The sequence below is a fragment of the Nycticebus coucang genome, chromosome 8 (genome assembly GCF_027406575.1).
Source record: "Nycticebus coucang isolate mNycCou1 chromosome 8, mNycCou1.pri, whole genome shotgun sequence".
NCBI classification, from domain to species: Eukaryota; Metazoa; Chordata; class Mammalia; order Primates; family Lorisidae; genus Nycticebus; species Nycticebus coucang.
The window spans coordinates 92,360,829-92,385,601 of NC_069787.1; the positions used below are offsets into that span (position 1 = coordinate 92,360,829).

The window sequence follows — 24,773 nt, forward strand, 5'->3', positions numbered from 1 at the left end:
TGTTTAGTAATCTGAATATATTAACTTACTACCTTCTGGTCTCCAGAGTTTCTGATGAGAAATCTGCTGGTAATCTTATGAGTATCTCTTTGTATGTGGTGCTGTTTTTAAGATAGTCTCTTTTCTCTGTCTTTAGAAAATTTGTAAGTATTTTCTGATCATTGGTGAAATAAAAAAAATTGATTATAACATATATGTGTATATCTCTTTGAGTTTATCATATTTGGAGTTGGTTGAGTTCTTGCATGTTTCATGTTCAATGTCTTTCATCAAATGTGGGGTGTTTTCTTTTACTGCTTCTTCCCATATTCTCTTTGCCCCTCTTTTTTCTTCTGTGACTCTTGACATTATGCTGGTTCACTTGATGGTGTCAACACAGGTCCCCTAGGCCCTGTTTACTTTTTTTTTGGACAGAGTCTCACTATGTTGCCCTTGGTAGAGTGCCGAGGTGTCACAGCTTTCAGCAACCTCAAACTCTTGGGCTTAAGAGATTCTCTTGCCTCAGCCTCCCAAGTAGCTACAGGTGCCCGTCACACACCGCCTGGCTATTTTTGTTGTTGTTGCAGTTGTCGCAGTTGTCATTATTGTTTGGCAGGCCCAGGCCGAGTTCAAACCCGCCAGCTCCTGTGTATGTGACTGGTGCCCTAGCCACTGAGCTATAGGCACTGACCCGGCCCTGTTCACTTTTCTTCAGTCATTTTTCTTTCTGTTCCTGTTCCATAATTTCCATTGCCTTATATCAGGTTTGCTGATTTTTTTCTTCTGCCTGCATAAATCTGTTCTTGAGTCTCTCTCCTGAAGTTTTCACCTGAGTTATTGTGCTTTTCAGCTCCAGAATGTTTTGGTTTCATTTTAGGTTTTCTTTCTGTTTTGATATTTTAGTTTTCTCCATACATTGTTTTCTTGACCTTGTACACATCTTTTTTCGGTTCCTACAGGGTTTTACTTTGTCACCTTGGCTAGAGTGAGACTCTGTCTCTAAAAAAAGAAAAAACAAGCAAGCTGAAATTAAAAAAAAAAAAAATTAAAAAAATAAAAGAAAGAAAAAAGACAAGCATTGGGGTGGCCACTACCCCTTCTTGTGGCTTGGTTTATTCATCCCTGCAAAGGGGGAATTGGGCTAGATTACTGTTTGTTAACCTTGTAAAATCAGAGAACAAAATTTTTTTTTTTTTTTTGGTTTTTGGCCGGGGCTAGGTTTGAACCCGCCACCTCCGGCATATGGGACTGGCGCCCTACTCCTTGAGCCACAGGCGCCGCCAAGAACAAATTTTTTTATGTAGAACACTGAAAATAAGTTTTTCAATGAGAAAGTACCAAGCTCCTAAAACCCCCAGACTAAAGGAGGATTCTTGTTTAACAGGTTTTATTTATTTTTTTTTTGTAGAGACAGAGTCTCACTTTATGGCCCTCAGTAGAGTGCCGTGGCCTCACACAGCTCACAGCAACCTCCAACTCCTGGGCTTAAGCGATTCTCTTGCCTCAGCCTCCCGAGTAGCTGGGACTACAGGCGCCCGCCACAACGCCCGGCTATTTTTTGGTTGCAGTTCGGCCAGGGCCGGGTTTGAACCCGCCACCCTTGGTATATGGGGCCGGTGCCTTACCAACTGAGCCACAGGCGCCGCCCTATTTTTTTTCTTTTTTTGCAGTTTTTGGCCCAGACTAAGGGAGGGAGTTTTAGGGGTTTGGTAATTAGGGTATAACATACAAAGTAACCATTAACTGGGTGTGGGCTTCTATAGTCCTAGCTACTATGGAGGCTAAAAAGTAATAGAATCACTTGAGTCCAGGGATTTGAAGTTGCAGTGAGCTGTGATAACATTACTGCATTCTAACCCAGGCAATAGAGCAAGACTCTGTCTCACAAAAAAAAAAAAAGAAGTAAAAACCAAGTGAACCATTATAACAAATTTAGGACTAATACTAGGCAAGTTTTTAGTGAAACTCTGCCACACTCAGAGCTTTGCAGTGGAACAAGGAGTGGATATAATTTGAGAAGCTTTAGGCAATCCTCTTTCTCTGACCTGAGCCTCATCTGTAAAACCAGGGCTGGAAGAGTTGTTTCTGAGACTTTCCTTTTCTAACTCTGAAATAAATTCTTGGCTTTGTGATTACAGGAAGTAAGACCGACAGGTGCAGGGGTTAATGTGGCAGTGTTACGGCTCTGACCCACCACATTTAGCTCTTCAGGGTCTGACAGTCCAGGCTAGGACCAGAGGGGAGTGCATTCTTTGGTGGATTAAAGGGTGTAGGTGTGTCTGTACACTCATGTGAGCTGAGGGAAGACTGTTTCCATTGTTTTCTTGTACTTTTAGCAAGTACAAGACACATATTTTTTATTTTTTGTATGTGCTTTAGTGAATGTTAAAAAAATGTGTACCGGGAGGCGCCTGTGGCTCAGTGAGGAGGGTGCCGGCCCCATATGCCGAGGGTGGCGGGTTCAAACCCAGCTCCGGCCAAACTGCAACCAAAAAATAGCCAGGTGTTGTGGCGGGCGCCTGTAGTCCCAGCTGCTTGGGAGGCTGAGGCAAGAGAATCGCGTAAGCCCAAGAGTTAGAGGTTGCTGTGAGCCGTGTGACGCCATGGCACTCTACCCGAGGGCGGTACAGTGAGACTCTGTCTCTACAAAAAAAAAAAAATGTGTACCCAGCACATTAAACCTGTTATTTTAGAGCTGTTACTGCTTAGGATGTAATTCTAGTTTTAAAAGTGGGTTTATTGGCTCGGCGCCTGTGGCTCAAGTGGCTAAGGCACCAGTCACCTACACCTGAGCTGGTGGGTTTGAATCCAGCCTGGGCCCGCCAAACAACAATGACAGCTGCAACCAAAAAATAGCTGGGTGTTGTGGCAGGCGCCTGTAGTCCCAGCTACTTGGGAGGCTGAGGCAGAATCACTTGAGCCCAGGAGTTGGAGGTTGCTGTGAGCTGTGATGCCATAGCACTCTACTGAGGGTGACAGCTTGAGGCTCTGTCTCAAAAAATAAAACTGGGTTTGTTTAAAGAAAAATGCTACTTATTCTGCTATGTGAATATAGTAGAATATAGCAGAGGTCATGATGAAGGGGGTGTGATAAGAATTAGATTTTATACACAGCTATGATTTAATAAAAAATAAAATATAAAAAAAAATGACTAGATTTTAGAAGCCCTGGCCTGTGGGATAGGTCCTTGAGTGTGGGTATGTGGCTGTGACACCCTTATTCTTGCACTAGGTGTTTTAGAGGCCCTACCACCAAGGAGATTGTCATTTCTTTTTTTATTATTTTATTGAGACAGAGTCTCACTTTGTGGCCCTTAGTAGAGTGCTGTGGTGTCATAGCTCACAGCAACCTCCAACTCCAAGCAATTCTCTTGCCTCAACCTCCCAAGTAGCTGGGACTACAGGCACCCGCCACAACACCTGGCTATTTTTTTTTTTGTTGTTGTTGCAGTTGTCATTGTTGATTTTAGCTGGCCCAGGCCAGGTTTGAACCCACCAGCGTTGGTGTATGTGGCTGGCACCCTACCTTCACATAATTTATTTAAACAATCCTCTTTACTGGAAGTTTAGGTAGTGTTCAGCCTTTGACCCTAGTAATAATGCTGTGATAGATATTCTAGTGTGCACATCCAAGCATTTGCTTTCCTGAATGTCTCTTATAATACAGTTTTAAATATAGAACTGTCAGTCAGAAGTGCAGTAAAAATCTTCAAACATGTTGCAAAGTGCCTTCCAGAATACAGGTTGGACTCATAGTCCCACAGCCTTGGCTCGTGAGATGGTTTGTTGAATGACTAGAGGTGTAGCCGTTGGCTTTCTTTGGATCCCTTGGAATGTGCAGTCTGCCAACCCCTATCTGTATTTCCCAGGATATGTGGCAGAGCTGGCCTGCCTGCCCTCTACCCCACATGATGGCAGGCCTGTTCTTTCTCCTCCCTAGAATGCTGTCCGTGTACCCCGAGACTTTGAGGGCTGCAGTGTCCTTCGCAAATACCTTGGCCAGCTCCACTACCTGCAGAGTCGAGTCCCTATGGGCTCAGGCCAGGAGGCTGCCATCCCTGTCACTTGGTGAGAACCAGCAGGCAGGGCTGGGTTGCAGGGGGAAGCCTTGATGATGCCTGGGATAACCCAGAGGTTCAGGGGTCTGGGTGGTAAGGATGTTCCTTCCCTCCTTTTTCCTTTTCTTCCTCTTGCTGTACAGAACGAGGAGTAGCCTTGTGTGGTCTCCCCAGGCTTCCCCTTCAGACCTCATGGGTAGGGCGGTGCCTGTGGCTCAAAGGAGTAGGGTGCTAGCCCCTTTATGCTGGAGGTGGCGGATTCAAACCCCGCCCTGGCCAAAAACTGCAAAAAAAAAAAAAATGGGTAGCTAGTCCCTTTACCTGGTCTAAGGGCCAGCTCCTATCCTCTAGTTGACTTGGGGTCACATGTCTGCAGGACTGAGATCTTCTCAGGCAAGTCTGTGGCTCATGAGGACATCAAGTACGAGCAGGCCTGTATTCTCTACAACCTTGGTGAGCTGCCTCATCCCTTCCCATGGCTGTACCCCCAGCCCTACCAGCCCAGGATCTCAGCTCAGCAGATGGCCACAATGGCAATGAGCTAATGAAGTGAGGACTGCTGGGTCCCAACCCCTCTATGGCCTTCCGTATAGCTCTGCTAGCTCCTCTGCTATTTTCTGGACCCATGGGGAGCTGCTGTGCTAGGGAGAAGCTCTTCTAGGTTGGCAGCCACTGAGTTACCACTGTGTACTCTGGCCGGAAGAGATGGCCTTTTTTCTTTGACTAGACAGGCCCCAGCTTGTGGTTTGGGGCTGCTTCAGGCCAGAGAACAAGGCTGGTCTCAACTTACCCTGCTGGTCAGCCTCAGCTTGGCTCAAGAAAAAGCTTGGGAGTCCCAGAGTTCTGTATAGACATCCCTGAAGCTTCAGGACTAGACCCTTAGGACAGGAGCCCCTCCTTCCTGAGCCCCAGCTCCCTTAACACTGTGTCCTCTGCCTCCCCAGGGGCACTGCACTCCATGCTGGGGGCCATGGACAAGCGGGTGTCTGAAGAGGTGAGGATGAGAGGGTTGGTGGTAGGACATGTGTACATACCGGGGAGAGGCAGCCTCTGTGGCATGAATGACTCCTGTTCCATAGAGAAGACACAAGCCATCCTTCTCCCTTCCTTCTCAGGGCATGAAGGTCTCCTGTACCCACTTCCAGTGTGCAGCGGGCGCCTTCACCTACCTACGTGAGCACTTCCCTCAGGCCTACAGTGTCGACATGAGCCGCCAGATCCTCACTCTCAATGTTAACCTCATGCTGGTGAGGAGGTGTTCTGGTCAAAGCTGAGTTGAATCTCGGGGAGGGGACGGCCAAGGGAAGGCATAGTTAGGTCTGGATCTTGGACCAGGCCATGTGCACAGAGCAGTGAGAGGCAGGCAGGGGCTCTTTGGGTGGATCAGGAATAGGCAGGGCTTCTTGAGGTAGGGGAGGATCCCCTGGCCTACCCTCATGGGGAAGGAAAAGCCCTCTGGTGAGCAAGGGAGTGCACCTGCTCATGTCACCCCAGGGCCAGGCTCAGGAGTGCCTTCTGGAGAAGTCAATGTTGGACAACAGGAAGAGCTTTCTAGTGGCCCGCATCAGTGCACAGGTAGGCATGGGGCCTGAGGGAAGGCCTTTACCTTACTCTTGACTGACCTTCACTGACTGGGCCCCATCCTGGCTCTCAGGTAGTAGATTATTATAAGGAAGCGTGCCGGGCCTTGGAGAACCCAGACACGGCCTCGCTGCTGGGTCGCATCCAGAAGGACTGGAAGAAGCTTGTGCAGATGAAAATCTACTACTTTGCAGCTGTGGCTCATGTGAGGGCACAAGGCCACTGGGGCTGGGCTGGGCTGGGCTCCTGTGGTTCAGGAAATAAGTCATAATGTGTCTTCTTCCCCAGCTGCATATGGGAAAGCAGGCCGAGGAGCAGCAGAAGTTTGGAGAGCGAGTGAGTGATCTGGGGGTGGGGGGACTCAGGACTGGTTCCAGCCTTGAGTGAGATCCTGGTTTAATCCTGCCTTATACAAGAGGGGAATTGGTCCTCTGTCTTTCTCACCCCTATATTCCTGGCTGCCACCCTGCTACAGGCCTGTTGTCTTACATATTGACCTGGCTGTGCAGCCCTCATCCCTTGGGGTCTGAGGAGACATAACAGGCTCCCCACAGAGACTTGATGCTATTGGCTGGGCTGGCACCTGCCTCCTGAGCATGTCTTCTGATGAGTCACCTGATGGCCAGGCAGGACTGGGTGGGGAGGCAGAATGAACAGGAAGGTCAACAGGGAAGGACAGAGCAGGTTTTGCTGATGCCCTCCACAGGTTGCATACTTTCAGAGTGCCCTGGACAAGCTCACTGAAGCCATCAAGTTGGCCAAGGTAAAGCTGAGGGAGGCCTGGCTGCCCTGCAGATCTCTGAGGGAACAGAGAGCAAGCCTGGTGGGACCGAGGGAGTGTCCTGGTGCTAGCCTTGGTTGATACTAAGGTCACACCCCATCTCTGTCCTACAGGGACAGCCTGATACAGTGCAAGATGCACTTCGCTTCACTATGGATGTCATTGGGGGAAAGTGAGTCAATGGGGGAAGCCCTGGTTTCCTCTTCTTAGGAAAGGTCTTATCCCTCTGCCTGCATCCTTGGGAAGAAGCCACCAGTGCCAAAGAGCAGTGGCCCACATGGGAAGCTAGGTCCTTGGGCCCCTCCACCCCCATGACTCTTCATTCCTTCTGTTGCCACCCCAGATACAATTCTGCCAAGAAGGACAATGACTTCATCTACCATGAAGCTGTCCCAGCACTAGATACCCTTCAGCCTGTCAAAGGTCTGGGAGCTGAGGGGAGACTGGGTGTGGAGTCAGGGTGAAGATGGGGTGGAGATAGGACAGACTGTCTTGAAAACTCTGCCTGAGCTGATCCTCACACTTTCTCACCAGGAGCCCCCTTGGTGAAACCCTTGCCAGTGAATCCCACAGACCCAGCGGTTACAGGCCCCGACATCTTCGCCAAACTGGTACCCATGGCTGCCCATGAGGCCTCATCACTGTATAGGTGGGTGGAGGGGCTGGCCATGTCCTTTGTGAACACAGAAGAATTTGGAGTGTCTCAAGAGGTTTTCTAGCAGCTGCTCTGTTGCTTCTGCAGTGAGGAGAAGGCCAAACTGCTTCGGGAGATGATGGCCAAGATTGAGGACAAGAATGAGGTCTTAGAGTGAGTGTGGGACTGGGAGTCAGAGGCAGGGGGTGCACTCTAGACCTGCTTGTGATGGGAAGGAGCGAAGTATCTGTTCATGTCAGAGAGTTTCTTAACTCTGCCTCACTGCCCCCAGGGTCTCATGGGCTGGATTTGTAAGGCAAGACTCTTGTGTCTTGGGAAGAGGATGTCCCTTCTGTCATACTGTTTCTAGCAAAGCCCTGAGCATGTTCTGTGGGTCTAGGCCAGACCTGGTAGTAGAGGTCAGGGGTGATTTGCTTTCTGATGAGACCTCAGACCTCACGTCAGGGGTGAGGGCTCACCCTAGCAGGCTCCTTTGACATGGAAGGAGTTGTGTCAGTACCCTGTACCCACCTGGCCCTGTTGCTCCCCACAGCCAGTTCATGGATTCAATGCAGCTGGATCCTGAGACAGTGGACAACCTTGATGCGTACAGCCACATCCCACCCCAGCTCATGGAGAAGTGTGCAGCTCTCAGTGTGCGGCCAGACACTGTCAGGAACCTCGTCCAGTCCATGCAAGGTGAGCAAGGGGCAGAGCAAGCAAGTAGAGGGGGTATGTGAAATCATCCACTGTGGCATTCTTGTGTGTCTCTGTTCACCGAGAACAGAGGCTGTGGCCTTCTGAGCCCTGGCATAGGAATTTGCCCTTATGCCGCCATGGATCACTCTATGCCTGTGGAGCTCAGTGGGCAATGGATGGGCTGCATGTAAGCCCTCACCTGAGCAGGTGGTTCTCTCTTGGAGGTGGGCTAGATTGGGGGCCTGATTTGCCTGTCTCAAGAATGTTCCCCAACACACACCCCCAGTGCTGTCAGGTGTGTTCACGGATGTGGAGGCCTCCTTGAAGGACATCAGGGACCTGCTGGAGGAGGATGAGCTGCTAGAGCAGAAGTTCCAGGAAGCACTGGGCCAAGCAGGAGCCAGCCTAGCTGTCTCCAAGGCTGAGCTGGCAGAGGTGAGGCGAGAATGGGCCAAATACATGGAAGTCCATGAGAAGGCCTCCTTCACCAACAGTGAGTTGCACCGTGCCATGAATCTGCACGTGGGCAACCTACGGCTGCTCAGTGGGCCACTAGATCAGGTCCGGGCTGCCCTGCCCACCCCAGCTCTCACCCCAGGTAAGCCGCACTCACTTGACTCCCATGGGGACAGACTCAAGCTGAGGATTTCTCTGGTCTCACTGACCACTCCTGCCCCCAGAGGACAAGGCTGTGCTGCAGAACCTGAAGCGCATCCTGGCTAAAGTGCAGGAGATGCGGGACCAACGTGTGTCCCTGGAGCAGCAGCTGCGTGAGCTTATCCAGAAGGATGATATCACTGCCTCACTGGTTACTACAGACCACTCAGAGATGAAGGTGGGCTAGGCAAGCTGGGTGGAGGGGCTGTGGCTCGGAGCTTCACCCTGAGGTGGTGAGAACCTGAGTATCCATATCCCCAACATACTCTCTCAGAAGCTCTTTGAGGAACAGCTGAAGAAGTACGACCAGCTGAGGGTATACCTGGAACAGAACCTGGCTGCCCAAGACAATGTCCTCCGTGCATTGACAGAGGCTAATGTACAGTATGCGGCTGTGCGACGCGTGCTAAGCGACCTGGACCAAAAGTCAGTGCTGAGGCCTGTGTTCTTGCCCAGAGCCCTGCCTAGAGACCTGCTTTCATTGCTTACTTCATCCTGGCCCTTCTGTCTACCAGGTGGAACTCCACGCTACAGACGCTAGTGGCTTCATATGAAGCCTATGAGGACTTGATGAAGAAGTCCCAGGAGGGCAAGGACTTTTATGCAGACCTGGAGAGCAAGGTGGCTGCTCTGTTGGAACGGGCACAGTCTACCTGCCAGGCTCGTGAAGCTGCCCGCCAACAGCTCTTAGACAGGTGGGTGTGGTCTCTGACCTGCAATGTGGCTCCAGCTCAAACCAGCTGGGCTGATGGAGGGGGGTCTGACCCCACTTCTCTGCTTACCCCACTTCTCTGCTTGCCCCACAGGGAGCTGAAGAAGAAGCCACCACCACGGCCCACAGCCCCCAAACCACTGCTGGCCCGAAGGGAGGAAGGGGAGACAGAGATAGGAGACCCCCCTGAGGAGCTGCGCAGCCTGCCTCCTGACCTGGTGTCTGGCCCAAGACTACCTGACACTTTCCTGGGAACTGTGACCCCACTCCACTTTCCTCTTGGCCCAGGACCCCATTACCTCTCAGGCCCCTTACCCCCTGGAGCCTACTCAGGCCCCAGCCAGATGATGCAGCCCAGGGCCCCAGGACCCCCCACAATGTCCATGGCACCTGGGTCGGCCCTCTACCCAGCCCCTGCCTACACACCAGAGTTGGGCCTTGTGCCCCGATCTTCCCCCCAGCATGGTGTGGTAAGCAGCCCCTATGTGGGGGTAGGGCCACCTCCACCAGTTGCAGGTCTGCCCTCAGCCCCACCTTCTCAATTCGCAGGCCCTGAGTTGGCTGTGGCAGTTCGGCCAGCCACCACCACAGTAGACAGTGTCCAGGCCCCCATCTCCAGCCACACAGCACCACGGCCAAACCCCAGCCCTGCTCCTCCCCAGCCCTGCTTCCCAGTGCCTCCACCACAGCCCCTGCCCACGCCCTACTCCTACCCTATAGGGACCAAGCAATCTCTCACAGCGCCCCCAGCCCAGCGCCACTTCTCTCCTGGGATTTCCACAGGTTTTCCAGTCCCAAGGATAGGGCCCCATCCCCATCCTTCACGAGCAACACTTGGGTCTCAGGTCCCCCAACTCCAGCATCCACACATCTTCCCACCCCAGACCCCAGGTCTCTTACCCCCACAGCCTACTTACCCCTTTGCTCCTCAGCCTGGTGTCCTGGGGCAGCCGCCACCCCTGCACACCCAGCTCTACCCAGGCCCCTCCCAAGACCCTCTGCCCCCCCATTCAGGAGCTCTGCCTTTCCCCAGCCCTGGGCCCCCTCAGCCTCCCCATCCCACCTTGGCATTTGGTACTGCTTCTTCTACCAGACCTCTGGGTCCCCAGATAGCCCCTCTCTCCATTCAAGGCCCCTCACCTGTTGGCCAACCCACCCCTAGTCCCCACCTGGTGCCTTCACCTGCCCCATCACCAGGGCCTGGCCCAGTGCCCTCTCGGACCCCGGCAGCAGAGCCACCCCTGTGCTCACGCCGAGGTACTGCAGCTGCAGACCTACTCTCCTCTAGTCCTGAGAGCCAGCATGGCAGCACACAACCTCCTGGGGGTGGGCAGCCCTTGCTGCAGCCTACCAAGGTGGATGCAGCTGAGGGCCGTCGACCACAGGCCCTGCGGCTGATTGAGCGGGACCCCTATGAGCATCCTGAGAGGTTGCGGCAGTTGCAGGAGGAGCTGGAGGTCTTTCGGGGCCAGCTTGGGGATACAGGGACTCTGGACACCATCTGGCGGGAATTGCAAGATGCACAGGAACAGGATGCCCGAGCCCGTTCTATCGCCATAGCTCGCTGCTACTCCCTGAAGAACCGACACCAGGATGTCATGCCCTATGACAGTAACCGTGTGGTTTTGCGCTCAGGCAAGGATGACTACATCAATGCTAGCTGCGTGGAGGGGCTCTCTCCATACTGCCCACCCTTAGTGGCCACTCAGGCACCACTGCCTGGCACCGCTGCTGACTTCTGGCTTATGGTACATGAGCAGAAAGTGTCAGTCATTGTCATGCTGGTGTCTGAGGCTGAAATGGAGAAGGTGAGTGAGTACCCCCAATGACGGGTTGGGGTAGTGACGGGTGACCTTGGAAAACACCTAACTGTCCTAGCTTGTCTGTCCCTCAGCAAAAGGTAGCACGCTACTTCCCCACTGAGAGGGGCCAGCCCATGGTGCATGGTGCCCTGAGCCTGGCCCTGAGCAGCGTCCGAACCACCGAAACCCACGTGGAGCGTGTACTGAGCCTGCAGTTCCGAGACCAGAGCCTCAAGCGCTCTCTTGTGCATCTCCACTTTACCACTTGGCCTGAGTTGTGCGTCACCACCTAGATGGATTGGGGGTGGGGGCAGTCCTTGGTGTGGGGGCTTCAGATCAGGCCTTGCTCATAGGCCCTGCTCTACCCTACCCCACAGAGGCCTGCCTGACAGCCCCAGCAACTTGTTGCGCTTCATCCAGGAGGTACACGCGCATTACCTGCACCAGCGGCCCCTGCACACACCCATCGTTGTGCACTGCAGGTAGGGGAGGGCAGCTGCCTGGGGGTTCCTCTTCTGCAGGCTCTGAGCCTGGCCTCACATGCTCTTCTTACCATAGCTCTGGTGTGGGCCGCACAGGGGCCTTTGCGTTGCTCTACGCTGCTGTGCAGGAGGTGGAGGCAGGGAATGGGATCCCTGAGCTGCCTCAGCTGGTGCGGCGCATGCGGCAGCAGAGGAAGCACATGCTGCAAGAGAAAGTGAGGGTCCAGGCAGGTGGGAACTGGGACACTTTCTCCCTTGGGGTGACAGGCCCCTTCCCAGCTGACCAGGCCAAATGTACCTATTCAGCTGCACCTCAGGTTCTGCCATGAGGCTGTGGTGAGACATGTGGAGCAGGTCCTGCAGCGCCATGGTGTGCCCCCTCCATGCAAGCCCTTGACCAGCACAAGCCTCAGCCAGAAGGTGAGGGAGGTTCCCTGGAAGCTGCTGGGATAACCCTGCCTCAAGGGGTTACCTTCTTCTTACCTACTCTGTCTTCTCAGAATCATCTTCCTCAGGACTCCCAGGACCTCGTCCTTGGTGGGGATGTGCCTATTAGCTCCATCCAGGCCACCATTGCTAAGCTTAGCATCCGGCCTCCTGGGGGCTTGGATTCTCCTGCTGCCAGCCAGCCAGGCCCCATAGAGCCCCAAGGCCTGCCGCCAGCCAGCCTCCCAGAGCCTACCCCAGTCCCATCTTCCTCCCCACCTCCTCTTGCCTCACCCCTGCCTGAGGTCCCCCAGCCAGAGGAAGAGCAGCCAGTGCCTGAAGCCCCCAACTTGGGGCCCCCCTCCTCCTCCCTGGAGCTGCTGGCCTCCTTGACCCCAGAGGCCTTCTCCCTGGACAGTTCCTTGCGGGGAAAGCAGCGGATGAGCAAGCAGAATTTTCTGCAGGCTCATAATGGGCAGGGTTTGAGGGCTGCCCGGCCCACTGATGACCCCCTTAGCCTTCTGGATCCACTCTGGACACTCAACAAGACCTGAACAGGCTTTGCCTGCCTATTCCTTATACTACATCATCTCTGCTCACCTGCTCTTGCCCAGCAGTGCCTCTCTGGATAGGCACTCTCTTACTCCCGTTCCCCCTGCCTGGCCCAGCCCAAACCCCTGTGGGGTTGGAGATGCACTATGGACCTTGGGTCAGGGTGCCCTCCTTTGTGGGACCTGGTATTTTTCAGCTCTTTGCTATTGAAATAATAAACCAACCTGTTCTATGGCCAGTGTCTACCCATGGTTGCCTCCCTGAGTCTCAGTAGGGGTGCTGTAGGCTTTGGCACCCTCCATGGATGGTAGGACTACCCTCACTTTCCACACTCAGTTCTGGCTTACTGGTCCCCCTCTATGTTGCCATACGTTTGAGAACGGTCTAGGCACAAAGAGGATGTAACACAGGAAAAACACCAGGAGAAGACAAGGCCCCTGGCAGATGTGATTTAAAAAAAAAAATTTTTTTTTAATATTATTACAGTCAGAAGGCAGAACAGTTCAGAAGCAGCTGCCAGAAGACACTTAGCTCCTTCCCCCCTACTCTAGGTCCAGTGTAGTGGCTCCACACAGCCCCTGTGGTATAGCCAGTGGGATCTCTGCTGCTGCCCAGCCTCAGTCCAGCTTCTCCAGCACAGAGGGTACATACACCAGGCTGAGCTCACTGCCAAAGTTGCAGACGATGGCGGCATTGTCCAGCACCAGAATCTGGCGGGCAGGCTGGGCCTCACTGTTTTTCCCTAGGTAGACTGTCTGTAACAGGTCCCCGTAGTTTAGGTCCCAGAAGGAGACACAGCCCTGGCCACCAGTCACCAGCAGGTTGTCTGAGATGACACCTAAGCTTGCACCACAGCCCAGGTCCTGAAAGCAAGGATGTTACAGGTTCAATGTCTTGAGACCTTCCTTGAAACGTCAGGAATTTTGACTCTACCCTGCCCTCACCTTCCTACCTGCTGAATGGAGTAAAACTTAATGCCTGTGCTGCGGTCCCAGATGCTGATGAGGTCATCCAGCCCACTGCTGATGACGCAAGAGGCGGTACAGGTGAGGGAGGTGACATCCCCACGGTGAGCAAACATGTGGCTGACCCGACTGCCAGTCAGCACATCCCACAGGCAGATGGCCCCATCTTGTCCTCCACTGGCCAGCACCATGGTCTGGGGAAACAAGCCCAGGGGGGTAAGGTCACTGTGGTAGGCTGCCTTGTTGACAAGGCCATCCCTGTGCCCTCACGAATGGGGGTCAGCTCCCAGAAGTCACCCCCCTGGTCTCTCACCTGGTCAATGTACACAGTTGTAATGGCCCCCGAGTGGCCCTGCAGGGTGAAGAGACAGCACGAGTCCTCCAGACGGAACACCTGGACAGGAGATGAGCATGAGGTTCTGGTTCCTGGGATTTTATATTTCAGCCCAGCCTTCCTGACTCAACCCATAAAACTCCCATCCCTGCTCAGGCCATGCTAGCACTCAAGAGACAAGAAAATAGGCTCAGCGCTCGAAGCTCAGTGAACAGGGCACTGGCCACATACACCGAAGCTGGCAGGTTTGAGCCTGGCCCAGGCCTGCTAAACAAAATGGACAACTGCAACAAAAAATAGCTGGGCATTGTGCCAGACGCCTATAGTCCCAGCTACTTGGGAGGGCTGAGGCAAGAGAATCGCTTAAGCCCATGAGTTTGAGGTTGCTGTGAGCTGTGATACCATAGCCCTCTACTGAGGGCGACATAGTGAGACTGTCTCAAAAAAAAAAAAGAAAAGAAAATACTCACTCTTAGTGTGTGGTCTTGACTCCCAGTCACCAGACGCCCAGCAGCAGCTTTCAGAGCTGTGATAGGTTTTTGGTGTGCACAGGGCACTGTGTGGGTCAGGCGACAGGCCACTGCATCATTGCTGCTATACACAGGGGATGCAGGGGAACTGCTCCGTGCTGGGGTCCCTTAGGACAATAGGCCAAGTGAGTTATGTCTGAGAAGACACCAGGCAGGCACCAGGCAGGCATCCCCTGTACCTCACCTATATACAAACACCCACCCTCCATAGGCCCTCTGACCTCTAAACTGCAGGGGACTGAGGGCTGTGTGGGTCTCCAAGGAGAAGAAATCGAGGGAACCATTGAGCCGTGCAGCCACAATCCTAGAAGAGAAGAGCATTTACCAGGTGGCTCTCTCAGAACCCGTAGTCTCAGGGTTGAGCACATGGGCATTTGGGAACAAGAGAGAGAAAGGTCAGTCCAGTTCAAGAAGGGACAGGAGGGACCATGGCCAAGAGAAAAGCACAGGGTGCTGGGAACAAATGCTGGAACCAGAGGGCTGAGGTTACAACTCTAGTTACTAATCTCTGTGTGCTTCAGTTTGTTCATCTTACAAGGTGGTCATGTGAATTAAATGAGCTAATAGGTGTAAGGCAGTACTTAAGAGAATGTGACCTAAGGTTATAAATCAAAACGCGGTAACAAGTAGAATAGGGTTCCCCTATGCAGCCTGGCGCTCAAGGGCAGGCTGCTAAGGAAGGGGAACAGGACACAGGGTGGGCTATACTGTGGAGTTGCAGGAGCCTACCAGCTCCATCACATAAAAAAGCAGCTTCCACCTAAGCAGATGCACAAAGAAGGATTTCCTTTGTTTCCCCAAATTTCCAGGCACAGGCTGACGGGCAGGAATGGGTCTATTTGTCCAATAGTTCCAAAACTTCAAAGTAGACAGGGCTCAAAAATTTTACCCAGCAAAAAGCAGTGCATGGCCCACAGCAGATCTGGGGAAGTTACAGTACATAAGGGGAAGGGGGAGAAAGAGAGACTACCATCACCAGAAATTTTTGAGGGCCAGATAGAGATACCTGGACTTTTTGTTTTTGAGACAGAGTCTCAAGCTATCGCCCTAGGTAGAGTGCCTTGGCATCAGAGCTCACAGCAACCTCCAACTCTTGGACTCAAAATTTTTAGTAGAGACAGGGTCTCGCTTTTTGCTCAGGCTGGTCTCAAACTCGGGAGTTCAAGCAATCCACCCACCTTGGCCTCCCAGTGTGCTAGGATTACAGGCATGAGCCACCACACTGGGCCAAGATACCTGGACTTTCTCTAAAGCTAAAAAAAAAGCCTAAAGCAGCAAGGGAAAATTTCCAACAGAGACCTGATGAGCCAGACTAGAGAGAAGGATGTTGGCTGAGACCAGTGCAAGAATCCTATTGGTAGCAGGAATTATAAGGCCAGGAACGAACCCCCACATCCAAAAACAAACACAAAAAGGCTCCAGTCTAGCTTAGATGGTGCCACCAACAGATTTCCTTGAAGGAACAGCAAGCATGGGGATAGGCAGGTGAAGGCATTCAGCAAAAGGCACTGGTCATGGGTGGAGACCCCCCAGGGAGTGTATGTGTAGACAGCCCTATAAAAACCCACATCCAGGAGGCATGCGGAAAAGAGGCGATGCAAGAAATGTGAATAGCGTCCAGCAACTAAGGAAAAGAAAGGTTTTAACAAAAGTTCTGAAAATTCATTTTCAAATGTAACTGAAAATGCAACCAAGTTATACCCATAAGGGTTGGTATTGACAAGCTAATAAGAGCGCCTGTAATCCTAGCACTCTGGGAAGGCCCATAGGGTGGATTGCTTGAGCTAATGTGTTTGAGACCAGCCTGAGCAGAAGCGAGACCCCCATCTCTACTAAAAATAGAAAAACTGAGGCAAGAGGATCGCTTGAGCCCAAGAGTTAGAGGTTGCTGTGAGCTATGATGCCACAGCACTCTACCCAACACAACAGCTTGAGACTGTTCCAAAAAAAAAAAAAAAAAGAGAGAAACCAACCTCACCTCAGGAGGGTAGGAAATGATTCCCTTTTGTTCCAGTGGTTAAGAACCCTGGGAGCACACCACGTGCCAAAGCCCTATTCCAAGTACTTCCATACCCTACAATCCATTCATTCATTCAAGACTCTGTTCCCCAGTCTAGAGTACAGTGGCTTCATCATAGCTCACGGTGACCTCGAACTCCTGGACTCAACCAATCCTTCTGCCTCAGGCTCCCAAGTAGCTGGGACTACACCTGGCCCTGTAACTTCATTTAAAATGTTTTCATCTCTCCCATCCAAGTAGACTATCCTCTGTTCACTGGCTGGGGCTAGGCACCAAGAAGGGAAGCTATATCATACACCAACGAAAGGGGAGTCAGGATTCACGTCTCAGGGAGTATGGCTTGGCCATGAACAGCTAGGGATGTGGTGCTGCGCCAGACAACGCTGGACTCTTACCTTCTGTCCAGGAAGACAAGGGCTGTGATGCCTGAGGAGACCTCCTCACTGCTGCAGCACAGTACACCCTCAATGGCATCCCACACCTACAAGTCCAGAGATTGTTGAGAGATTGTTAACCCCACAGGGAAGACCTCCAAGCCCGTGTGGACTATCCCTCTGCCTACCTCCAGACGGCCACTGCTCCGTCCCACCACGATGAGGTTGCCCTGAAGCTCCAAGCTCCAGATGGAACCATCTGTGCTGGGGGCCCAGGCAAGGGAAGGGGAGCCCTTCTCAGGAGAACCACCTTCGTCCTCCAGGGACTGGGACAGCAGTGGCGCAGGTGAGGGTGGGCGCAAGGCTGGTGTGTGAGCGGTAACCAGGTCCTCCTCCTGGTACACCCGCTGTACTAGACGACTGAAGTCATAGCCCAGGGAATCCCGAGCAGTGCGGCCACAGCTGGCCCGGTGCCGGGGCTCAGGCTGAGTGGGCTCAGAGGGTGGCAGCTGTGTTGAGAAGTTAGTGTCTATTAAGCAGGTGAGGTCTGGCTGGTCCTCGAAGAGAGAAGGTGGTGGACGGCCCCCAGGGTGGTGTCGCAGGGGAGGGCTGTCTCCAGACTCCTCTGGCCCAGCCTTCCCACCGTCTGACAGCCGTTCCCAGTTCTCCTGAGCCTCAAACACGCTGCCAACACCACTGTCCCGACGCTGCCTGCTGGGGGGCCGGGTGAGAAGGGAGGGGCGATGAGGAAAGGTACAGGTCAGTGGGGTGGGCACAAAAGGCTAGGGGCAGGGCAGCTGCACCTACCTTAGGCGTGGGATGCGTGTAAGGCAGTCTCCAGTCTGAGCGTCCCATACGCACACGTGGCCTGCGAGGCAGCAGCTCACCAGCAGCATGCCATCACTGGCCAGGCACTCGATGTCCTGTGGGAGCATGTGGTGTTGGCACAGGCCAGGTTCCTGGTCCAGCCCTCCTCCACCTGCACCACTGTCAGCCCGCCCTCACCATGAGGTGCCCACGCAGCACCAGTGGCACGATCTCTGTTTCGGGTGGAGTGTAGCCATAGTCATCACAGGGTAACTCCCCGCGCCTTCGCCGGCCAGGCCCACCACCTGGCTGTCCATAGTTGCGCGGGCAGAGAATGCGGTAGAGACAGAGCAGCAGCAGCACGAGGACTATGCCAGCGGCCAGGCCCAGCGCTGCCACCCTGCGTAAACGTCCAGGCAGGAACACTGTGAGATGTGTCCACCACCCCATCCACCCCACTCCCATCCTCCCAGTCCATCCTAAACTGCTCTTACTTGTACAGTGTGATGTCCCCATGCACCTGTGCCCCGCCTGGGCCCTTGGGCCCGGCCTCCCAGCGTCCTTCCAGCACAGGCCCCAGTGGAGGCCAGACACTGCGGCGGTCTTGAGGATGCCGCCCCTCCAGGGCCTCCCGCGGGTTTAAGCGGAGCGTGACTGGGATGACAGGCAGCAGGCTGATGTACCTGGGTCCAGGCAGTTGGGAGGCCTGAGCAGGGATGCTGCCCAACCAGGCCCAGTCCCTTCCCTACTCTTCCCATGGGACTCAGTTCAATGTACTAGAGTGGAAGAACACTCCAGGTAGTCTTCCCCGTATGGATAGTGGGGACAGAGGTAGGCCCTTAGTTTTTCTGTGGAGTCACAGGCTGTTGCCAATCCCTTGGCCAAGTAAGATCCAACACTCTATGCCTGGAGGGGTAAGGGAAATAGCCTACACAGCCAGGATGGCTGCTTGGATGCTAGTGTCTGTGACAGAGAAAGGGCCACTCACTTAGGTTGCGACTGCTTGGTGCACCAGTTCCCACCCCACGACATTATGAATTATTTTAATTGAGATGAAATAAATAATTCAAACCAGTGGGTCCCCAGCTGTTGGGGAAAGGAGATGGTGAGCTGACACCATATCAGAAGGTGGCAATTAGTATGGCCCAACTCACCTCTTGGCCAGTGTGATGTTATAGTAGCTGAAGAGGGTCGGCCAGTGGCGGAAGGACAATTTCCTCCAAAGTTCCTCATCCTCAGGTCCCCAGGTTACCTCTGGGACTGGGCTGTCATGGACACCCTCTGCCAGACCCCCATGCTCAGGAGGCTCACCTGGCGATGTCTGGTTCTCAGGTAGTTTAGGGGCATCAGGTGGGAAGATGGAGAAGGTAGGGTCCGGGTGGCTGGCAGGCAGCACACCACTAGGCACAGGCATAGGAGCCAGGGCACCCTCACCCAGTGGGCTCTGTTCTGTCACCTGGGCAGTGAGGAAGGTGCGCAGCCCTGCTGGGTCTGTGTACACGAGGATACCAATCCAGACAACAGTGCCAGCCTGCAGTAGAGTGTTGGGTACTAAGGACCCTGGGAAGAAAGGACAGCCCTAACCCCCAGCAACCCTGGCCCTCATGGTAGGAGCCGGTAGCACAGGGACCTCAGGCCCTCAAGCCCTCCCATCACCTGCAAACACTTGCCATTGGAGGGGCTTGGTTCCCTCCTCGTGGTCAGAGGTGCGTTTCCTGGCCTGAAAATACATTCCCTAACCTCCACCTCATCTGGGGCAGAAAGTTGGTACCATTCCCATGGTCAGTGTGGTCAGAGGGCCAGCTGCCTACCCTGTTCCAGAGACCACAGAGGTCCTAGTCTCAAGATATTCAACCTTCCTCCCCTCTCAGTTCAACTCCTCAGAAGAGACACTGTTGCCCACCAGCCAGCCCAGCCCAGCTCAACTGGTGACCAACCATGTCCAACATATTCTGATGCCTGCCCACTTTGAATCAGCCAATGAACCCTGACCCAGGGAAATGTGGCAACAGATGATTCCATCTTGGAGCACCCTGTCTAGCAGGCTCCTGTCCTAGGGAGACAATAGCTCCTCTATCTGATGTCCCTGGGGATACTTCTCCCACAGAGAAGTCTGTCTCCTTAGAAACCACTGGGCTCTGGGGAAGGAGGCACAATAGGAAACTTCTCAAAGCCAGGTTTCAAGATGCCACCAGGTGCCTGAGGGCTACCCTCTCCCCACTTCAAGGCAGAGTATAGCACCACAAAGGAACCTGAGTGCTAGCCCTCCAGAAAAGGCCAAGGCAGGGCAGGTGTGGCAGATACCATGATGAGGCGCTGTGCCAGGCGGGTGCGGGCCAGGAAGTAGATGACACGAAGCCTCTTGGGGAGCCGCAGGTTTCGGAAGGAAGACGGTTGCAGCATGATGGTGTGGGGTGTGGACGGCCGTACAGCCAGCTGCCGCTCGTAGCGTGCTGGCCGCCCCACTGGCTTGGCTGGGGGCAGACAGGCCTCAGGGGGCAGCCGCTTGTTCAGGTCTGCTAGCTGTTGGGAATGCAATGGTTGGGGCCTGAGTCTGCTGTCCAGAGGCTGCCTGCATAGGGCTACTGCACCTGCCTGAGGTCTGCACCCTCTCACCCAGAGGTTCCCTGAGCACAGGCAGAGCTGAGAAGAAAGGTGGGCAGGGCTCAGCCCACTCCTACCTCCATCCGACGAATATCAATGGACAGGACAGTGGTGAAAAACAGCATTTGAAGGAAGAAGTCAGACACCAGGCCCACAACGGCGAAGAGACAGAACTCCTGGAATTGGAGCACATAGCGAGGCGCCATGACCCTCTGGCCCTGAGCCCTAGAGAAGCAGTGCCCTGGCTGCAGGTACCACTGAATCACTGCAGGGCAGTGGCAGGCAGGGCCCAGTAGAGATAAACAAAAGAAATCCTGGTAATTCTCTGGAATCTGGGAGTAGCCAAGAGATAGTACCAGCAGCTCAGCCCATCCTATCAGGAGGTGGCAGAGAAGGTGTGAAGAGTAGGAGCTCTCTAGGAATTTTCTGGGTGTGGGGTGAGGATGAAACTTCTAAGACCTACCAGTTCCTCCTCAAAAAGTGTTCCACCATTGAGGCCCTGACCCTGCTCGTGTACCACCAACCTAGCCAGAGCCTAGGCCTGACCTGATTTAGGGGCTCTCAGAAAGGTTCCTGGCCAGCCCTTGCATCAGACCAACTAAGGCAGTGGTTCTCAACCTTCCTAATGCCATAGTCCTTTAATACAGTTCCTGTGGGTCGCGACCCACAGGTTGAAAACCGCTGAATTAAGGGAAAGAAAGGGCAGGAGGGATAAATTCTTCCTGAAACTGAAAGTAAGTACAACCTCTCTGCTCCCCAAGCTCTGTTAACAGATGGAATTTTCTGAAGTTTCAGTTTTCCTCCCCTGCTCTCTATGAACCCTCTGGCACATCACCACAGTTGCTACTCGGATCTGGGGTAAGATGATGGGATGTTCCATAGAGTGGCACAGCAGTGATGTCAGTTCTAGTGTTCTAAGACTGCACCCTGTCCTGCAGACACTGCTCTTTTCCCAGGAGGAAATGCACGGATCCCTTTTGCTCTCTATTCATCCCCACCCCTCAGCAGGCCTGCCAGCCCTGGATAAGGATAAGAGACAAAACAATGGCATCCTCCCCTTTTTGCTTTTTGGCATAGTCGATAACAGTCTGGGGTTCCATTTCAGTGCAGAGCCACTGTCACTGACCCTCAGCTGAGTGAGGGCACTTTGCCAAGAGCAGGGGCCACTCTGGGCAACAGGTGGTAGCCCTCCACAGGCCGTATGTCTGAAGCTGTGGCTGTAGGCCATGTGCAAGAGAGGAAAGACAGGGAGGTATCAGTTGAGAGGCCCCATAGTGTTTCTCCCTGAGCAATGGGAATCCAGGCCTGACTGGAACTGCACAGCCAGCCTCCAGCCTCTGTCATTCCCTCAGAGCCTCCTCCTGCTACTTGGCTGAATGGGAAAGAGGACAGGGCCTAAGGTAGAGCCTGCCTGGCTAAGTGCTCAATCCTGGAACCCAGCCAACATTTTCTGACACTTCCGAGCCAGGCATGCCAAGAAGTCCTGTCTCATAGGAAAGGGTGCCTATGTTGAAAGAGGGATACAGGGCAGCGCCTATGGCTCAAAGGGTTGGGCGCTGACCCCATATGCCAGAGGTAGTGGGTTCAAGCCCGGCCCCGGCCAAAAACTGAAAAAAAAAAAAAAAAAGAAAGAGGGATACACCTGCCCATAGCTGCACACCTGGGGAGCATACCAGGTGGTTCTAAATTCATCGAAGAAGGAGGTACTGGGGCCTTACCTGGATGGCGGGCACTAGGGTAAAGTAGCCAATGAGGATGATGCCCAATTCCGTGGCCATGTTCTTCATGATGGACCAGCTCTCACTGCTTAGGCCTGTAGAGGGTAACCACAGAGGATGGGAGTAGCACAGTACCTCAAGCCTCTGCCATGTGTCTGCACACAATCACATGGTCCTCAGAAAGGTAAAGACATGGGGAGGGCGCCTAGGACTTTGAGGCAGCCATTCCTCCAAAGCACCCCAACACAGGTGCTTTGGAGGAATCCAAATCCAAGGTGTTGCCACCACCACAAAGCTGCTATGGGGAACAGATGTTTTGAGACTTGAAGGAACAGCAGAGAGCTATACCCATCAGAAGGGAGAAGCAGAGTGTGGAGGGAGAAAACCCAAGTGGCACCCACGCTAACCAGGTCCAACCTCCACATGCTGTTCTCATCTAGTCTGCGGGGGCCAGCATGAGAGTGTGCCCTCCAGCACAAGGTCTGGGAGAACTAGCTGCATTCTTCCTCAAGCCCTTCCCCATGGTGAGCCCCTTGGCTTCATACAGTCACACTGTTGCATGTATAAGGCTCTGAGCACCTAGTGGGTAGAGACCATTTCACCTCAGTTCTTCCTAACGTCCTATCCAGCACTGGGCCTGGCCTATCTCAGAAGCTCATGAAGGTTTGCTGAGTGAATGAATACCCTGCCTCCAGCCCCATTCCTCACAGACATGGGGTGAGGGGGAGGTGGCTCAAGAAACCAGCCTTCCTTGGCTCAGTGCCCATGGCTCACTGAGTAAGGCGAAAACTACATACACCAAGACTACTAGGCCTGCTAAACAACAATGACAGTTACAACCAAAAAAATAGCCGGGTGTTGCGGCAGGCTCCTGTAGTCCCAGCTACTTGGGAGGCTGAGGCAAGAGAATCGCTTAAGCCTAAGAGTTTGAGGTTGCTGTGAGCTGTGATGCCACACATTCTACCAAGGGCAACAAAGTGAGTGAGACTCTGTCTCAAAAAAAAAAAAAAAAAAAAAAAGAAAAGGAAAGAAAGAAAGAAAAAAAAAAAAAAAGAAACCAGACCTCCGGCTCGGTGCCTGTGACTCAAGCGGCTAAGGCGCCAGCCACGTACACCTGAGCTGGCGGGTTCGAATCTAGCCCGGGCCCACCAAACAACAATGACGGCTGCAACCAAAAAATAGCCAGGCGTTGTGGCGGGCGCCTGTGGTCCCAGCTACTTGGGAGGCAGAGACAGGAGACTCGCTTGAGCCCAGGAGTTGGAGGTTGCTGTGAGCTGTGATGCCATGGCACTCTACCCAGGGCGACAGCTTGAGGCTCTGTCTCAAAAAAAAAAAAAAAAGAAAAGAAAAAGAAACCAGACCTCCAGGGCTAAGTTTTCTCTTTTCTCACTTTTCCCAAAACCCCAGATCCTCAGCTCCCACTAGCAAGGCTAGAGGGGGCTTTTCTGACAGCTGTGAAAGGAGCATCTCTGAAGTGACCAGTCCTAGGGGCTTGTGTGCTGTAATAAGGCAAGAAAAAAAAACAAAAAACACTAGGCACTAGCCAGACAGAAAGCCATCACCAAACAGGAACCCCATCGCAGAGTTAAGTTTGCTTTTTTCTGAGATAGAGTCTTGCTTTGTTCCCTGGGCTAGAGTGCTATGGCTTCAGCCTTGCTCACAGCAACCTCAAACTCCTGGGCTCAAGCAATCCTCCTGCTTCAGCCTCCTGAGTAGGTGGGACTACAGGAGCCCACCACAACGCTAGGCTGTTTCAACTTTTAGTAAAGATGGGGGTCTTGCTTTGCTCAGGCTGGTCTCAAATTCCTGACATCAAGTGGATCTTCCTGCCTTGACCACCCAGAGTACTAGGATTACAGGCATGAGCCATCACACCTGGCACAGTTTGTTTCCTTTCTGACACATGACCAAGATGTGGTACCCTGGTAACCCTAGGGTTGCTAAGGGTACATGCTACCAAGCTGCCAGGGCCTAGTGGCCCACTGCATATTACACTGGAGGCCAGGACAAAGGAGGTTTGGGGTCTTCCTGGTTACCTCAAGGAGCATAACAGCAAGAGAACAAACCCTTCCCTGGACTCTATCATATCCCTTCCCGACTTTCCCACTGTATTACCTTGGGCAATCCGCAGCTTCACCTCGAGGTCCACTGGGGTGGAGACCACTGACTTGGTGAGCACCAATACGTTCTCTAACCCAATAACCACCACAAGGTAGGGGAAAATCTCTCTGGGGACAGAGAAGAAGGTAAGGGACAATGTTGTGAGAGGGAGGCTGCCGGGTTTCTAGCCTGTAGTGGAAACTGACTCCCACAAGCACAAAGCAGAAACCCTCCCCTCACCACTTCACCCAACACAGGGCAGAAGCCCTCCCTTCAGCCCTTCACAGGGGCTGTGTCTACATAGTTCTCAGCTTTCAGGCAGGCCCCAAAGCCTTGCCAAGGGGCCAGCAACCATCTCCATCTTCAGTGATCCAGCATGGGAGAAGGACTGAAAGAGGCCCCTTATGGAGAGATTTGCTGCCTGCCACCAGACCTCAGTTCTCCTGGCCCTTCCCACACCGGACTCTGCTGGCCGAAGGAAATGACTGCTACAAAGACCCACAGCAGTAACTCCAGGCCAAGCCATCACAACTAAATGGAAGGGGATGAAACCACCCTAAAGATGTACTCACCTTGATCGAGAAGTTGTATGTGTAGAGCAACTGTTCCTAAAGAAAACTCTACAAGCTATCTGAGCCCACTATCTCACACTACCGGTAACAGACTGTGAGAGAAGCCTATGCACGAGGAATGCCTGCCAAGTTATAGCTTGCCAGGATCTCTACTGTGGAGGCAAAGGAAGTGAGGGGTCTGAGAGTGGCTTGGCAGGCAGTGTGGTTGTGAGGGTGTGGGGGGAGCAGGTTTTAACACCGTCAGGTTCAGGTATTCTGTGAGCAAGGAAAGTAACCAATAAAACACATTTTTTTTTAATACAACTAGCCTGATGAGCCAAGGTGGTGGTCATGTGAGTTGGTTAGTAACCTGGTTAGTGACAGGCAGCAGGGCCCACCCAGAGCCA

The 24,773-nt window shown here is 53.3% G+C and overlaps 2 protein-coding genes across 6 annotated transcripts in view; one reads left to right on the forward strand and one right to left on the reverse strand.

Moving 5' to 3' along the window:
• PTPN23 (protein tyrosine phosphatase non-receptor type 23) overlaps positions 1–12,603 on the forward strand; it is a 39,160-nt gene extending 26,557 nt beyond the window's left edge. Inside the window, exons 3-25 of one of the 4 annotated variants that reach the window (XM_053600498.1) lie at positions 3,920–4,047; positions 4,414–4,490; positions 4,982–5,031; positions 5,153–5,284; positions 5,532–5,612; positions 5,692–5,823; positions 5,907–5,954; positions 6,325–6,381; positions 6,513–6,571; positions 6,743–6,822; positions 6,934–7,048; positions 7,142–7,207; positions 7,587–7,732; positions 8,019–8,330; positions 8,413–8,567; positions 8,664–8,815; positions 8,905–9,084; positions 9,196–10,909; positions 10,996–11,180; positions 11,281–11,385; positions 11,462–11,600; positions 11,692–11,805; positions 11,886–12,603. In XM_053600498.1, coding sequence (XP_053456473.1) covers positions 3,920–4,047; positions 4,414–4,490; positions 4,982–5,031; positions 5,153–5,284; positions 5,532–5,612; positions 5,692–5,823; positions 5,907–5,954; positions 6,325–6,381; positions 6,513–6,571; positions 6,743–6,822; positions 6,934–7,048; positions 7,142–7,207; positions 7,587–7,732; positions 8,019–8,330; positions 8,413–8,567; positions 8,664–8,815; positions 8,905–9,084; positions 9,196–10,909; positions 10,996–11,180; positions 11,281–11,385; positions 11,462–11,600; positions 11,692–11,805; positions 11,886–12,365 — 4,707 coding nt within the window. In that variant the 3' untranslated portion in view covers positions 12,366–12,603. Of the gene's footprint in view, positions 1–3,919; positions 4,048–4,413; positions 4,587–4,981; positions 5,032–5,152; positions 5,285–5,531; positions 5,613–5,691; positions 5,824–5,906; positions 5,955–6,324; positions 6,382–6,512; positions 6,572–6,742; positions 6,823–6,933; positions 7,049–7,141; positions 7,208–7,586; positions 7,733–8,018; positions 8,331–8,412; positions 8,568–8,663; positions 8,816–8,904; positions 9,085–9,195; positions 10,910–10,995; positions 11,181–11,280; positions 11,386–11,461; positions 11,601–11,691; positions 11,806–11,885 lie in introns of all 4 variants that reach the window. The other 3 variants (XR_008381906.1, XM_053600500.1, XM_053600499.1) reach the window with 3 other exon arrangements.
• A 218-nt stretch (positions 12,604–12,821) lies between these two features.
• Positions 12,822–24,773, reverse strand: part of SCAP (SREBF chaperone) — an 89,312-nt gene continuing 77,360 nt past the window's right edge. The window contains exons 9-23 of one of the 2 annotated variants that reach the window (XM_053600502.1): positions 23,831–23,943; positions 21,716–21,810; positions 20,075–20,173; positions 19,698–19,916; positions 18,548–18,924; positions 17,888–18,076; positions 17,592–17,793; positions 17,394–17,509; positions 16,775–17,297; positions 16,608–16,693; positions 14,414–14,496; positions 14,133–14,299; positions 13,642–13,722; positions 13,316–13,522; positions 12,822–13,226 (exon numbers count right to left, since the gene is read on the reverse strand). In XM_053600502.1, the coding sequence (XP_053456477.1) occupies positions 12,981–13,226; positions 13,316–13,522; positions 13,642–13,722; positions 14,133–14,299; positions 14,414–14,496; positions 16,608–16,693; positions 16,775–17,297; positions 17,394–17,509; positions 17,592–17,793; positions 17,888–18,076; positions 18,548–18,924; positions 19,698–19,916; positions 20,075–20,173; positions 21,716–21,810; positions 23,831–23,943 (2,803 nt within the window). In that variant the 3' untranslated portion in view covers positions 12,822–12,980. Of the gene's footprint in view, positions 13,227–13,315; positions 13,523–13,641; positions 13,723–14,132; positions 14,300–14,413; positions 14,497–16,607; positions 16,694–16,774; positions 17,301–17,393; positions 17,510–17,591; positions 17,794–17,887; positions 18,077–18,547; positions 18,925–19,697; positions 19,917–20,074; positions 20,174–21,715; positions 21,811–23,830; positions 23,944–24,773 lie in introns of both variants that reach the window. The other variant, XM_053600501.1, reaches the window with a different exon arrangement.